Here is a 16,221-nt window from a genome sequence, read left to right on the forward strand (position 1 = left end):
CATTAATGACATTTGGTCAGTAAAGCAGGTTTTGTCATGTTATTTATAAAAATGACCTACTTGTTGATTTCACTGTTGCATATTTTTAATTATTAAAATATTTTTAGGCCTTTTTTTCAAGTACATAAAATAAACTATTTGTAAGTTTCCATGATGTCTTTGTATTAAAGGAAGCTATTTTATCTAGGGGCTGGTGACTAAAATTTCTGATTGTAATGTTGAAATGACTGAAGATTAACTGAGATGTAAAAATCATTTCATACATTTGGTTACACATAACATTTTTCACGGGAAAAATATTTAATTCAGGCTCATGTTTGAAACCTGAATGAAATGAATTTCAGTTGATCAAAGGTAATTCAGTTAAAGTGGAAGTTGTACAGCGTAATGTATTTCAATTATTTGTTGATTTGAATGATTATGGCTTACAGCTAGCAAAAAGCGCCAGTTCAGTTAGTCTAAAATGTGAATAGTATGTAAGGCAAAATACCAATAATCCAGAAATCATGGTGAAAACCTTTCCAGCAGGTGTTTATTGATATCCTCCACAAGCAGGACAAGCAAGTAAAGGTCATTGCTCAGTGTTTCATCCAACCATTACTGGAAAGTGCAGTTTAAGGAAAAGCTATGGTAGACAAAAATATAGTGGCAACAGGGATAAACCCAGCCTTGAGGATTGTGAAGCAAAACCCATTCAAGACTTTGTGGGAGCCACCCCTGAACAATAAAAAAGTTTAAGAAACATTTTTTCTGGGTTATGAACAAGTGAGACTAATTTGAAGTGGCACAAAATCATCTTTCAGATGGAAGTCAGTAGTGCATTTCATTTAGACAAGGAAAGAAGGGAGGTTGAACTTTAACAGTGAAATTTCCACAGTGGTGATTCAGGGAGAGCTGTCATCTGGTGTTTAATTAAATCCAAACTCAGTGCAGCCATCTGCCAGGAAACTAGTCCATTTCCATGATTTTCTCTGCTGACAAGCTTTAGATGCTCACTTCATGTCCTAGAAGAACTTGGCAGCAGCTCACACTGCTAAGTGTGCCGATGCCTGGTTTATTTACCATAGCATAATTGTGTTTGAATGGCCAGCCTGACCTAAACTCCACTGAAAATCTGGAATATTGTCTGAAGGAAGATGAGACACTAGACCTAACAATGATTTAGTTAAAGAAAGAGGAACTGCTTAAACCTCAGCAGTGCTACAGACTGATTGCTAAAGTGGAGAGTATCTGCAGAGTAAGAAACTGAATTCCACAAAAGTTGCAAAACAAATATTTGGGAAAGGTGTTTTATATATTATTGTGGTTATTTTTTTTTTTTTTTAAAAAAGAACAACTTTATCTTAAATTTATTGGTGGAATTTTTGATGTGTCAAATGTTTTTGTTTTCCAGATAAAGTAAAACAAACTTATCAGGAGTTATTGAAATATAGGAGGAGGACAAGGAAGGACTTTCAGCCTAAAACTAAACCAGATAATTCACACAGACATAGTAGAGAAGGGTCTTTCTTATGTCTGTGATTTTACAACTTCTGTCGGATTCCCCCCACATTGTTGGTTTGTTCCGGTCCGCCCCTCTCTACTTGGTTGCTATACAACTCTAGTCAGGTGACTGTCTGCAGACAGAATATGGCTGACCTGTCAGAAGACCAATGAGGGAAAGGCCAAATTTTGCATAATCGATCTTATTTTATTTATTTTTTTCTTCGTTTCTGACCGCAGTTGTCCGCCGTGGGCAGCGCTTGACAGGAGATATTCAAGGTAAGCGTGGGGCCACTTACATGCAGGGTGATTCATCCGTTTATGCTACACGGAACATCAGTGTTGATGTTGACTAGCTAAATGCTAGCTTAGCCAAACAGTCCTCCCCCGCTTTCCCTTAAGAAAACCAAATTCTGGAAACTTCATGGGGACGTAATAAATTACACTTCGCTAATTTAGCAACGTCACTATAAAGGCACTGCTCTCGTGTTTCATTACAAGTGTACTAGTTAAGCTGTTTATAACATTTCTTGGAATTCACAAGTCTACTTGTTTTTGAGTGACTAAACGCACCAAATCACTAAATAACTGAATTGGGTTCTTCGGTAAGGTAGCCCTGTCTTTGTAATTTTAGTTAATACATGCAGTATTGTTTTTGTTACAAACTTGGTCAATTATCTAGTTTCACATAGTAGCATGCGCATGTTATCTCTGTTTTTTTAAAAAAATGTAATTTACTTTAAAGAAGTTTAAACCTTTGACCCCACAGCTGAACTCTTACCGCTTGTAAAGCTTTGAGATCTTTCAAGCAATGATGAACTTCCTGGTTGTGATATCACTGTCCTTAACTTCCATGTTATGCTCTTAGGTTGTTTTCCCCACCCCCTGTACACATCTGGCTATCAGATAGCCATCTGGTCAGTGTACATCAGATGGCTACACTGATCAGATGAATGGTCAGTGTAGCCCCACAACATCCAGAATATCAGGATGTTGTGGGGATACCCTGATATCCATGTTGTTTTTAATTTATGACAGAGCAGCATATAGTGTTTTGTAAAAGTAATGATACCTCTAGAACAGGGGTCTCAAACTCCGGGCCTCGAGGGCCGCAGTCCTGCAACTTTTAGATGTGCCTCTGCTGCTCCACACTTGAACAGAATAATTAGGTCATTAAGGCTCTGGAAAACTGATCTACACAAGGAGGAGGTCATTAAGTCATTTCATTCCAGTGTTTTGTACCTGTGGCACATCTAAAAATTGCAGGACTCCGGCCCTCGAGGCCTGGAGTTTGAGACCCCTGCTCTAGAATTTGATAACATTTTGTCACATATATGCAAATTTTGTTCATTTTGTTGGTATTTTCTGTGATAAACCAAGACAAGTGATGCATATTGTTAAGTGGAAGGAAAATGATTCATAGGCTTAAGATATCATACAAAAAAAAAGCAGGGAATGCATTTGTGGTCAGTCACCCTCTCATTGCAGTTCTGGCTTTCTTTTTGTTATGTCTCCACCAGCTTTGCACATCTAGAGAATTACATTTTTTTTGCCGTTCTTCCTTGCTCAGTCAAATTGGCTGCAAAGATTAATTTGAGCTGGACGGACAACCCGCACTCCAATTTGAAGTCTTATGTCACCTCTATAATGTTTCCTTAGAGCACTGTTTCTCAATTTCGGTCCTCACGCCCCTCTGCCCTCCATGTTTTAGGTGTTTCCCTTCTGCCACACACCTCGATTGAATCTGTGTGTGATTGACAGGCTTCTGCAGTACTTGGTCATGCAATCATTTGAATCAGCTGTTCTGGAATAGAGGCACATGCAGAGCAGGGGGGCCTGAGGACTGGAATTGAGAAGCACTGCCTTAGAGGATTGTGCTGCAATTAGCTACATCCATCTTTCCATCAAATCTGACTACCTTTTTTGGCTGTGTTGAATAAAATTACCATTTCCATAGTGCAATGTTGCCCCCACAATGTTTTCTGGTGATTTGACAGGTTTTCCACTTTTGCATTAAAGCAAGTTATGTAGTCATTCTCCCACCTTAGCTGTGGATCCTCTGCTGCTCCTCCAGGGTAACCACAGACTTTCTTGTTGCTTTTCTGAGTGATACTTTCTTTGCCAGGTTCTTCAGCTTAGTTGAGTGACCATTGTAGATTTGCAGTTGTGTCATACTCTTTCCATTTTTGAATGATGGATTGACCAGCGCTGTGAGAGAAATTTAGAGCTCAATGTTATATTATAACCTAATCGAAGATTCAGAGGCACCACTGTGTCCTTGTTCTTTATTGTGCTCTTCTTTAATAGACCTCACAAAATGGTACTATAAATAACTGTAAACACTGAGACTGAATTACCCACTGGTGGACTAAATGTAGCTGATTGTTCTGGCATTTATTATGAGTATCAGAATCAATGCTTTTAGAATGTAAACTGAATTGAAAAGCACAACAGATTCTTCAGTTGTTTTTTTTTTGTTGTAAAATGTGTTGTAATAATTTTTCTTCCACCTTACAATTATGTACTGGGGGAATTTTCTATCGGTTTGTTATGCACAATCCCAATAAATGCATTGAGCTTTGACATTTTAATATGATAAGATGTTAAAGGGAAGGTACTATGAAGAAAAGATATGCAACTGAAACTGATTGTTATTTAATGTCATACACAAGTGGTACTTATGTCAGGGTAGCTATAGGCAGCGAAACTCACTCTCAGAAAGTCTTTGTCAGTGGAAACATTCACTCCAATTTGTGTTTTAGCTCTTATTTCCTCCTACAGGTAACCTGTGTTCATTTAGAGTACAAATGTATACTAAAGACAATTTTCTGTTTAGTTTTGTGCTCTTTATGTGTTGACAGGCGTTAAATAGCCTGCATGAATTATTGATTTCCATCATCACAACAAATCATTTGATTCCAGATGAGTACTTTACCAAATGGAATTGCAAATGGCCCAAGCCGAAGTGAGGCTTTTAGCAAAGATGCTCAGGTGTGGGAGAGACCATGGAGTCTTGAGGAGATCCGACAACAGAGTGCCAACTGGTCCTTAGCTGCCGACTCGGGGGTAAGCTAGAAATGGTGTTGTAACTTTGAAGCATCAGTGAAACAGTGCTTGAGAAAGTTGTGAAATCAACGGATCCTGTTTTCATAACGGCTTTTCCTTTTTATCTCACAGCTCTTCCTCTTCCTCCAAGACTTTTCGCAGAGAATGTTGTCAAAGACGCATGAGATTGAAAAGCAGTTGGACAGCCTTATCCGGGACACCAAGGCCACAGACAGCCGCCTGCACTCTGTCTTCAATGACTTTTTAATGCTCTCTAATACACAATTTATAGAAAATGTAATATATCTCATAAATTCATTAATAGTATTTGCCAAATTAAATTTACATTGATATTTTTAGACTTCTTTTGAGCCAGAGGAGTTTTTAAGCAGACAACACATGATTCAGTGTGTCCTGTTCTGTGACAGAGAGTGTATGATGAGGAGGTGGAGGAGACGATGCCCAAGGCTGAAGCTTCAGAGAAGCAGCCTGAACAGGTAACTGAGCACAAACCTGCTAACATCTCTCATTTTCCTTGAGTGCAGTGTTTTGAGCTTTTCACATATTGTCACTTTACAAACACAAATGTGAATTTATTGTACTGGAGTTTTATGTGATAGGAAAATGCTAAGTAGTGCATGTCTGTAAAATGGGAGGAAAACAATGCATTGTCTCAGTTTTACTGTAATTATTTTATTTCCTGGCCTTTACTTGGTTTTTTCATGCCATTTGTTCACTGATTGAAATAAAAACCCCATCTATGATACTTCACTAAACAGCTGTGCTTATGCGTGAATAAATTACTCATTCCTGAACATCCGAAGGCAGCTTGTTGCACTAGATTTTAATTTTATGTAGGGGTATTGTTGTTTACAGGGCCAAATACAAAACAAGTCATATTTTCTTTTTTAACTGGAAAGAAAATGAACCCATGTCACATTTTGCTTTCTCTTCATGATTATGTGCCGCTTTGTGTTAGTCAAGCAGATGAAAGCCTAGTAAATTGCATTGATGTCTTGATTGTAGCATGACAGAATGTGAAAAAACTTTAAGTCCGAAACTACTTTTGCAAGTATTTTCACATTTTATATATATTCATCTCTGAACTTCAGGAAAAGACTCGCGAGCAGAAAGAGGCAGAGTTGATCCCCAAGATGCAGGAAGCTGTGAGTTATGGGCTGAAAGTACTGGAGTCAGCGTTTGAACATCTGGACATCAAGGCAGGGAACTCTGACTCTGAGGACGAGGAGATCCCGGACAGAGTAGAGGCCATCCTGGAACCCAAGGTGTGCTGTTCCTCTGAAAGGCAATAACTGCAAAATGCAATTATTGCAGTTTTGACTGGAATGCATGTGATGAGATTAGTGTAATTAAGTTTGGGTGTTACTTATTTTCGTATTAGGATCTCTATGTGGATAGGCCACTTCCGTATCTGATTGGCTCTCAAGCCTTCATGGAGCAGGATGATGTTGGGCTTGGTGACCTGTCGAGTGACGGTAAGACTCTCACAGCCGCTCTGTCTGTACCTCAGCTTGACATCAATAACCTTTATGTCACTTTCAGAACTATCGGTTGACAGCGACAGGGACAGCGTTGTTGACAGTGAAAATGACAAAGAAGAATTTGTGAGATAATATTTCCCTTATTATTTCACATCTTATGGTTTTGTTTTAATTTTCAAAAACATTTAGTTGAAAAACTTTTCTTTTTTTTCTTCTTCTTTTAAACAGAATTCAGATGATGACGTTTCCCAGGAGGAGCCTGAAGCTCACAATAATATTCAAAAGGTATCTTAAGTCATTTTTCTATCTCCATATAAAAAAATAACTTCACCTCCAAACCAATTAAGTTTTACATTTTTCCCTCAATTTCATCTAGAAGTCATCTATGGTTAGTTTTGAAGAAGAGGAGGACGAGGATTCAGACTTATTTGAAAAATCAGATGAAGATGATGCTCCAAAGGTATAGCTGGGTCACACAAAATAATAATTTTGTACAGACCTAAAGTATATGAAATAGGAAAGTATAATTTAAGTGTTGGGTAATTCAGATGACTCCTAAAAAGAATGACCGCTGATATTTTGTGTCTCACAGAACACAGGCGAGTTCAGATTTGAAGATGAGTTAGCCGCCCGAATCAAAGGGGAACAAATGACCCGGCCTGAAGGAGATCGTGCGTGTAAGTTCCTGTCATTACCAGCTACCACACACGACATCACCCACTGTAGATTTCCATTCCTACATCTCATTGGTCCTCAGGTATCAAACATGTTTGGTCATTTTCACACAAATCGTTTTGGTAAAATCCATCTAGGACACGGTTATTTACGAAATTACAAAGTTTGTCCATGTATACCTGTTATGCAGCTGAGGAAACCAAACTTTGTTGGATAATTATTAGTGAACAATCAAGCAAAAATGCAGCTGTTCATAACAGCTAATATACAGCTGTTAATTTGCCTACTTGTATTTGGGAAGATTACAATAACATCGTCATTAAAGCGCTTGTTTGAGTACAACATCAAGTGCAATTCACATACGTCTGCCATTTTTACATGTGCATGTTTATGGATCTTTTGTTTCTACCATTTCATTTTCCTGAAGCTTTGGCATCTAAGAAGAAGAGTAAAGGCAGAAAAGAACCAAAACCTGCAAAACCACAGGGTAGGACACAGTCATCATCATTCCTGTTCAGCCTTACGTTTAGATGCTCCATTAGAGATTTCGCAACAAACCGACCAAACTTAAACTATTCATTTAAATTTTACCAGCGGCTGAGGAGGACAGCGATGACATGTTTAAGCCTCCCAAGATGGATGATCATTACGATGATGACGACGATGATGACTTCTCCCCATTTGGAGGAAAAAGCGGCCTCTTCAGCGGAGGAAAGGGCCTCTTTGACGATGATGACGAGGTGATGTGATTTATTTCCTGTTTTGTATCTGCATCTTGGAAGCGGTGGGATCAGATTTTAATGTGTCATGTTCTATTGCATCATACAGGGAGATCTTTTCTCTGAGGCTCCAAAACCTGTGTTGGAGGAGAAAAGAGTAATGAATGAAAAGATAAAAAGCACATCTCAAACTGCAGGTAAAATCTAGAAATAGATTCATTTTTAAAGTAAACACACAGATTGAGATTAACATTTATTTTGCTGTTCAGAATCTCGTAAAGCTGATAAGAAGATTCCAGCTGGTGCCGTATCAATATTTCCAGGTAGTAGAAGAGATCTTAATAGTAAAATGCAACCTTTTTTTTCTATGCTTTATTGTACTGAAACAAACTTTCTCCAATTAGATAACAGCCTGTTTGGTTCTGGACAAAGCTCTGACTCAGAGGACAGAAAAGAAAATAGTACCCCAGCTGTCAGGACCAAAACGGCTCCCACACAACCTCTCACTGGAGCTGGGAGTGGGGGTGATGGTGGAGCTGGGGGGCTGTTTGATGACGACGAAGACGATGATTTCTTTAGTGGTAAAACCCTGAAAAAGTCAGACTCTGGTAAATGAATGAGAGAGGTGCCCAAGTGGTGCTGCAGTTATTACAATGGGATCTTGGCGGCTTGATTATTTATTTTATTTAATTTCCAGCTGTACAGGAGAAAGCCAAACTTAAAAATTCAATTGACCTTTTTGACGATGAGGATGATGATGGTGACATATTCAGTGGTAAGTTCAAAGCAGCAACTCCAACCCAAAGCAAGAAGGAGTCTGGGGAGGAGAAAGATAAACCTCCAGAGAAAAAGGTAAATGAAAACATTCTTTCTAAGAAATGTCTAGTGTTGTATGTTCTGTTTTCCGTGTGTTGCCATGGTGACGGTCAATCTCATGTTTAGATGCCAGCTGGGGCTATCTCCATGTTTGGTCCTGCAACTAAAAGCCTGTTAAACGAGGGCTTGAAAAAACGGCAGATGTCTACCAATGAGGACTCTGAGAAAAATGAAGAGGTCTGGATAGACTATTGTTTACCTACTTAGCCCTAACACACATCAATTTAGTTTGTTTTCATTCGCAAAATGTCAGAATTTCAATCTAAAAGTGCTCCATTGTCTTCAGTGGTCACAATGTTAGGGTTGGTTTTTCTTCTAAAACAATTTACGGCTTCCTAAGTAGACACTGGATAAAATGTAGACAAATAATTTAATATGTAAGAAGAATTTAAATTATTTACATAAGTAATACAACCCAATTGTGGGGGGAAAAATAAGGCACCTAAGAAAATTAAAAATTTTAATTGAACTTGATAATTAATCTTCACTAGATCTGATTTATAGAGCATGTTTATAACAACACGTTTCCAAAATGCTGTGCATTGATCCATAGACAGTCAAATGATTATAGCACAGCAATAAACATACACTAAAACTGGAATGCTCGAAAAATAGATTTAATAATAACTTACATTTATGTAAATAAATTTTACTTAATTAACTTTATTTAATGAGCTCAAAATAATTAACATTTATTTGTCAAGGGACAGTGCACATTAAGAACAGTGCTAAGAATTGAGCCCTGGGGGACACCATGCAGAATTAGATTGTGGGTGAAAAAGGTTCTGACCCCATTATTCTGCAATTCATAAATCATATCAAGTAGAGGAGAAAACCTTCACATTTCGTTCCACATCTTGGGAAATATTGTGTCAAGCCATTGCATTATTTTGTCTACATTTTTTGTTTACATTCTTAATTTTTACATGTTGTCTTTGACAAGAAAACTAACCTGTGCATCTCTTTAAAAATGTGACTACTCCTCTGCTGAGCTCGTGGTTTTTATGGTTTTTGTTTTGTTTTGTTTTTTTGTTATGGCTTAAATTCCCATTTCTTCAATAAATAGTATAATTTCACAACTCAAATTATTATTATTATTTTTTTACATTTATGAACTTCAGGTTGTTCCTGCCTCTCCTGATGTTGGAAAAGCTCCAGTTAAGTCAACAGAAAAGCCTCATAGTACAAGCCTGTTCTCTGATGATGAAGAGCCTCAGGTAATGTTTGCAGTAGAAACAAAATGGTAAGAAGAGATAAAGCTCACAAAGCATTTCGATAACGCTTGATATCCTTTTGTTGGCGTCAGTTATTTCCAGGAGTCACTAAGAGTCAGTCTAAGCCTGACCCTTCAAGTCTGGGTAAAACCAGCAAGACGCCCCTGTCCTTATTTGATGACGAGGAAGAAGAGGTGAAAACTGTTTTATTACAGCAAAAAATCAAATCTGACTTGTTTTATTTGACATCACTACATGTTAACCTATTACCTTGTAGGATCTTTTTGCGTCTGCAGCCAAATCTCAAGTTAAACCCTCTCAAGCTAAAGTCTCCGTCCCACCACCCACCAAAGCAGCATCCAGCTCTCTTTTCAGCGACGACGAGGTATGTGGATAATAAAGGTAATATTTTCTACTCGCCAACCAGGATTTTTCTGAATTTGAAATATGTAATTTTCTGAAATGTCAGGATCAGTGGATAAGTCCAAAAAGCAACTCATCGAAGGCCGAGAGTAAAACGGAAGGAATGAAAACCAGCACTAGTGCCCCATCTAATCTCCCAAGTACTAAAATACCCCAGAAGAGCAGTTTGTTTAACAAGGAGGATGACGATGACCTGTTTGCCGACACAAAAACGTCAAGGTACATACCGTTGTAAATAACTTAATTCATTTAGAAACGGAAAACAAAGCAGCTCTTGTCTGGCTCAAGTTGCATTGTAACTTTTATTGTACTTTAACATTTTAAATATTTACCCATCTTCTTGTTCTGTTGCCTTCATGAAGTCAGAAGAAGCCCCAGAGGGTTGCTCTCCTGTTTGAAGACGAGGGAGATAATGAAGGAAAAGAATCTCTGTTTGGCAATAACACAAACTCTGAAGCCCCAACAAAAGTGAGTGAGCAAAAATCTTAAACTCATTGCTTATGCATGATTTATGCATCATTTAAAAAAAATATATATATATTTTGATGCTTAGTTGAAATCAAGAAGATAAACTATTCTTGTAGATAGAACTGTCTGATGTTTGGGAATTATTTTGAGAATTTTTCATTTCTAAATTACCAAAAAGAATATTTATACAAGAGCATTTTCACTCATATCAACAAGACAAGACGTTAGCATAATAAACTGGTGTAGAGGATCATATTGAGTTGGTATAACGTGTGGTCCTACAAACCTAAACTGTTCGTCAAAGACACTTTTCAAAGGAAAGCAGTTCTTATGTTTGAAAATTCACACGTGTTTTTGTGCGTTCTCCACGTATAACCGTTTTATTATCTGTAATTTTCTCAGATGCTTGTTGCCACTTTGCAATCCTCCTCGAAGCCAGAGCAGGTTCTGGTCTCTGAGACCCCAGCAAAGGACAAACCGCCAGTGCAGCCGAAACCAGCTGAAAAGAAACCTGAAGCACTGCCGTCACCGGAGAGCACTGAAATCAGAAAGAAGCCTGCTGGAGCAGTCAGTCTCTTTGGTGGCATTGACGTTCTCAGCAGCAAGCAGACAAAGGGCCCTCTGGACGATGAAGACCAGGATGACCTCTTCCTCTCCAAAGGCACCCCACCACCAATGTTTAGAACCGATGAAAAGAAGGAAGACAAAGGCAAAACAAAAACAGTCAGTCTGTTTGATGAGGATGACGAAGACGAACCAGAATGGAACGTTCCAATATTCTCGGCCAGTAAGCCCACGGCAGGGAAGACACCAGAGGTTTGTCTGCCTTGTAATAGAACAGAGAATATGGGAAAATTTGTTCATTTGCATTTTTGTTTTACTTCTGCATTTGAAATGTAATTTTTTTCTGCAGCCTGCAGAGGAGCAACAGCAGAAAAAGAGCACAGGGGTTTTCCAGGACGAAGAGCTGCTGTTCAGTCAAACGCAGCAGAAGGACAACGACCCTGATGTTGATCTTTTTGCAGCCACAACAAAAGCTGAGGTCAGTGCATTTGTTGCATTGTTGTGCGAGTTCACTCTTAACAAGAACCAGCTCTAAGTTCAGTTCAGAAGTTAAAGTCAAATTTATTTAAACCTTCCAAACTACATTTATTGTTCCACTATGAACTGATTCACATTCCTCGTTATATTTTTTGTCAAATAAAATTTGGCAGCAATTGCATTCTCTCTTGAGAATCAGAATTAATTGTAATGGCCAAGACTTTGATACGCAAACAAGCAATTTGACTTTTCACATCGTCACATACTGCTTTACTGCATAAAGTAAAAAGTGTCTCCTAAAGGTTGTGCAGTTACATTTGTTTGCCATTTAACGACATTGCTTCTTCAAAGTTCCCCAAAGCCAAACTTGTCATGAACATGTTTGTGTACAACATTGTGTTTTTGCTTACTCTGCAAATAATATTTTCTTCTGTATGTAGTTGCAAATGTTTTTCATTGTATGTTTAAAAAAAAAAAATACACTTTTTTTTTTTTTTCTTGGTCAATTTTCAGAGTTCTAAGGTCAGTCCGATGAAACCAGCAGAACATCATCTGTTTTCAGACGATGACGAAGATGACATTTTCAGCTCTGTCAAAGCAACACCTCACCCTCCGGTAACAAATAAGTTTTATGTTTTTAGAAAACACTGGATTTTAAAAAAAATTTTAACACTTACAAAAAATACCAACCATTTATTTCCCTTTTTATATAGATAGTAGCAAAGAAACCAAGCAAACCTCTTGATAAAGCGCCACTTGCAAGCCCTGATCCTGTTTCAGAGATTCAGGTGGGCTAAATTTGTCTGTTTTTGATTGGTTTTGATTTTTTTTCAGTTCCATACTACAAAACTGTGGCAACTATTTACTTATTTAGAAGCATTATTTTTGTTTTGTTCTGTTCTCAATTGTAAGATTTTTTTTGTTATTTTTTTCTTTGTTTTTTTTTTTTAAGAAAACACAAATTTTATGTTGGATACAATTTTGATCCTGCTGTAATCTGACCACACAGAAACCAGCACCAAGCCCTGTAAAACCTAAAGATTCCTCATCAAGGATTGGGAAACTTCAAGTAATTTAATTTTTTTTAACTGAATCAAAAGCCTTTAATACTGACCTGTTTTTTTTCTCTTATTTTCCTCTTCAGGGAAGATCTTTATTATTGCTACTTTGACATATCTTTTCATCTGCTTTTTTCTATTCTTCCAAACTTTGGCTAAAATTGACTGTCCTAATTGAAAATGGTTATTTTATTTTATCTTACTAATGAAGAAGAGTTGTCTTGCTGGTCTTTGCAGTTTCAGCAGTTCTTGCTGTTCATTGTTGCTCTTGCACCATTTCCATTCTCAGTCCTGGTTTCTCCTTTCTCTGAACCACACAGAGGAACTAACAAGTTAGAGAAGTGATACAAATCTGTACTATTAGTACGTGGTTCTGTACAAATGCTGAATTTTCTTGCTTGAAGTAAAGTCATCTTAAAAAGAATCTACCCAGCTTTCACTGCAACTGATTTTTTTTTCTTCTTTTTTTTTTAACATCCAGGCCAGTCTGATGATCAACCCTGCTGCTTTGCTCCCTGGAGCTCTTTCCAGCATGTCAGGGACTCTGAGCTCTTCCTCTGGGGTATCCAGCTCCAGCCTGAGCCCCAGTCCTGTTTCAACCCCCATCGGAGGACATGAGGAGAGTGAAGGGGGGGTGAGCTTTGATACACCAGTCCAGGTCACCACTCTGCAAAGTGCACACAAAGTGGGTTTGAGTTTGGCACTTTCTGTACTGTTGTCTCTTTATCTTCACCTCCATCTGCTCCGAAAGTAGCTAAAATCTCCCTACCCTTGCAGGACCGTGCAAAAGGTTCGGCTCTCCGGAGACCCCAGTCCAGAGCGGCAAGGCAGCAGGCTGCCAAAAAGTCGATGGGGGACACAGATCAGAGCAGAGGGGCAGATGTTTTTGGGCCAAATCCCAGTGTTTCCAGTTTAGCATTGCCCCCTTCAGACAAATCCAACCTCACGCCCATCAACCTAACATCTCCTTTCTCATCCGAAGCACCAACCTCACCAAAGCCCTTACCTTCACAGCCTTCATCCTCTCAAAGCTCTTCCAGACCCAAAGAGCTGTCATTGCCAGTATCGACAAAAGCAGGAACGAAAGACTCCAGTAAGGACAGCAGCAGCACAAAGAAACAACTAGCATTAGAAGATGATGACCTCTTTGGCTCAGATAGTCTCTTTGGGCCTAAAACCGTCTCTAACAAGCCCTCACCCAGAGAGACCCCCAAGAGCTTAGAGCCACAGGCCAGTAGCGAGGCAGGACTGAAGAAGGATATAGATCCCAGTCAACACTCCTCTATATTTGATACGCACACTGATGATCTTTTCCAAAATGTTAAGCCACGTTCAGTAACAAAGAAAACTAAAGTCTCACCCTTTATGGAAGATGACGATGATGACTTATTTGGACTTAACAGCAGTGCCACTGCCACATCCAAAACTAATAAAGAAATCAAGAATGGTAATAGTTTTTCAACACAGGACATTTTTCAGGTAGGTTTACCTTTTTGTTTGTGGTAATTGTGTCAAGGTTCATCTGTGCTATGAGGGTGGATTTGATTCCTGTTTTTCCTGTCTGAATTTGTGTTACAGGATGAAGCCACCATTGTGCCTAAAGTTGACAAGAAGCTCAAAGAGAAAAGCATTGATGCTGCCTTGTTTGATGATAATGTTGACATTTTTGCTGACCTGACAGACACATTTAAACCAAAACCGAAGTCCAAGTTAAAGGGAGAGACCAAGTCAATATTTGATGACGACATGGGTAAGCAACAGTGATGCTTGTCACACATTTACAATGCTTTTCCAAAGTGTTCCACATTATTAGAATATAACCATAAATGTCAATATATTTTATGGGGATTTTTGTATGAGCATAACATGGTAGTGGGTAATAATGAAGTGGGGGATAAATAAGTATCATAAAGTCTGAAAAGTGAGGCATACATTTTTACTCTGACACCTATGGATGAAATTTAGTGAAACAAGTGGGAAGTCACGCAATTAGCAAATGTGTATTTTAATCTCAGTCCAATTGATTTGTGAAGGGCTCAGAGGTTTGTTGGGAAACATTGAAGAACAAACATCACAAAAACTAAGGAACGAACCAGACAGGCCAGGGAAGAACTTGACTAGTTTAAAGCACAATTAGGTCATGCAACAATCTTTAAAGCTTTCGAGCGTCTCATGGAGCACCTTTCAGTCTGTCATCCAAAAGTAGAAAGCGTATGGCACAATTGCTAACAATTATGGCCTACTTTGTGAAAATCTGTCATATTAAATCTCTATAACATATGTTTGGGGTCTGAACATGACAAAATGTAAAAATACAAAACGTAATACTTTTGCATGCCACCGTATACTTTCTGAAGATCAGCTGTGTTGCTTAGTGCTCACCTTTTATTTGTCATATTTTAACATCGTTATATCTCTCTGCTCTTCAAAGATGACATTTTTACAACAAGCACAGCAAAGCCAGTGCCAAAGGCTCCTGATAAATCAAAGAAAACTCCACCAGCCAAGGAAACCAGTACTGCACCAGATTCCAGCAACATATTTGATGACCCACTTAACGTTCTGGGTGGGAACTGATGTCTTGGAGTGGCCTGGAATTTGTAAAATTGTGGATTTTGTTTTTTTGCTTCATTATTAAGTGATCAAGAAAAGATATGATACATTGTTGATATAATATTTATTGCTATAACATCATATCAGTATGTGGCTTATTTTTGTCTGACAAAGACTGTAATTAATACAATTCCATTCATCTTTCAACGGAGTTTCCAAAATTATCCTGGCATCATAGTTAATATAACTGTTTAGTCTTTATAATACATAATAGCACTTTATAAGCATACATTATGCTTAGTCTTGAGGCCTGCAGAAATTATATTGATTTGTTTGGCTTTGCCACGTGAGATGTTATGTCTTTAGGTTTGTGCCATATCATTCTTACTGTCTTAGTCAATTTTGACAATGTTTTTATTAAGAATTTCCTCCATTTCCTAACTTTGACTGTGATGATAAAGACGATGCTTTTTTTAATAACTAAAATGAAACATATTTTACCTGAATTATGTGTGATTATTTCCAGGTCAATCATTGCCTTTCTTGTTTTAACTCCAGAGCAAGAGAGTATTTTGTCATTTGTTGAATCCAATAAATAGTTTCTTTAGTTTTTATAAGAGCAGTAAACATTCAAATCAAGAAAGTCTGTGTGGTTTTCTAACATTTCCACACATGGATAACGAGCAAAAATAAATTTAACTTAAAATGCCATTTGTGGTAGGGAATAGATAAGGACTTTCATGTTCCCTTAAAATTGCTAAAATCAAGCTAAATGTGTTGAAGAGAGGGTGAATCTCATGTTAAGACCCAAAGAGCTGTCTGACCTAAGTATGCTAAGAAAGGACTCAAAAAAGATCTGGGAAAACAGCTATTCAAGACAAAAAATAGTCTACATGTTGAAGACCTTCAAGATAGTTGGTCATGAATATGAACAAGGAGGAAATCATTTTCTTTCTGGCTGATATCCAATGACCAAACTAAGGTTTGCCACAGAAAATATAGATGAAGACCAGAACTTTTACAAGTCATGTTTCTGAGGACAGGTGAGTCTAAAATTGAACTTGTCATGCACCAGAAACCAAAGACAACATTCCAGGAAAAAGCCTCATAGCAACTATGAAGCATGGAGTTGGAAATGTCACAGTTTTAGGGAGGGTTTGCTGCA

The 16,221-nt window shown here is 38.1% G+C and overlaps 1 protein-coding gene across 6 annotated transcripts; it reads left to right on the forward strand.

The window, feature by feature from the left end:
• Window positions 1-1,611: 1,611 nt before the first annotated feature.
• Window positions 1,612-15,562, forward strand: washc2c (WASH complex subunit 2C). 6 transcript variants are annotated; one of them, XM_032553590.1, is made up of 31 exons: window positions 1,612-1,761; window positions 4,405-4,548; window positions 4,660-4,824; window positions 4,956-5,024; window positions 5,640-5,813; window positions 5,930-6,023; window positions 6,091-6,152; window positions 6,258-6,314; window positions 6,406-6,489; window positions 6,622-6,706; window positions 7,132-7,191; window positions 7,299-7,444; window positions 7,533-7,620; window positions 7,693-7,746; window positions 7,828-8,031; window positions 8,121-8,275; window positions 8,366-8,476; window positions 9,421-9,516; window positions 9,606-9,707; window positions 9,791-9,898; window positions 9,983-10,155; window positions 10,299-10,404; window positions 10,807-11,220; window positions 11,318-11,446; window positions 11,959-12,060; window positions 12,159-12,233; window positions 12,455-12,514; window positions 12,985-13,188; window positions 13,281-13,982; window positions 14,082-14,253; window positions 14,935-15,562. In XM_032553590.1, exons 2-31 carry the CDS (start codon window positions 4,405-4,407, stop codon window positions 15,078-15,080), a joined length of 4,341 nt encoding a protein of 1,446 aa, XP_032409481.1. In that variant the 5' UTR covers window positions 1,612-1,761; the 3' UTR covers window positions 15,081-15,562. The 6 variants fall into 6 exon arrangements, with proteins under 6 accessions (XP_032409481.1, XP_032409483.1, XP_032409485.1 ...); XM_032553592.1 differs by lacking the exon at window positions 12,455-12,514; XM_032553594.1 differs by lacking the exon at window positions 8,366-8,476.
• Window positions 15,563-16,221: the final 659 nt, after the last annotated feature.

The sequence above is a fragment of the Xiphophorus hellerii genome, chromosome 22 (assembly GCF_003331165.1).
Source record: "Xiphophorus hellerii strain 12219 chromosome 22, Xiphophorus_hellerii-4.1, whole genome shotgun sequence".
In the NCBI taxonomy this organism is placed as follows: Eukaryota; Metazoa; Chordata; class Actinopteri; order Cyprinodontiformes; family Poeciliidae; genus Xiphophorus; species Xiphophorus hellerii.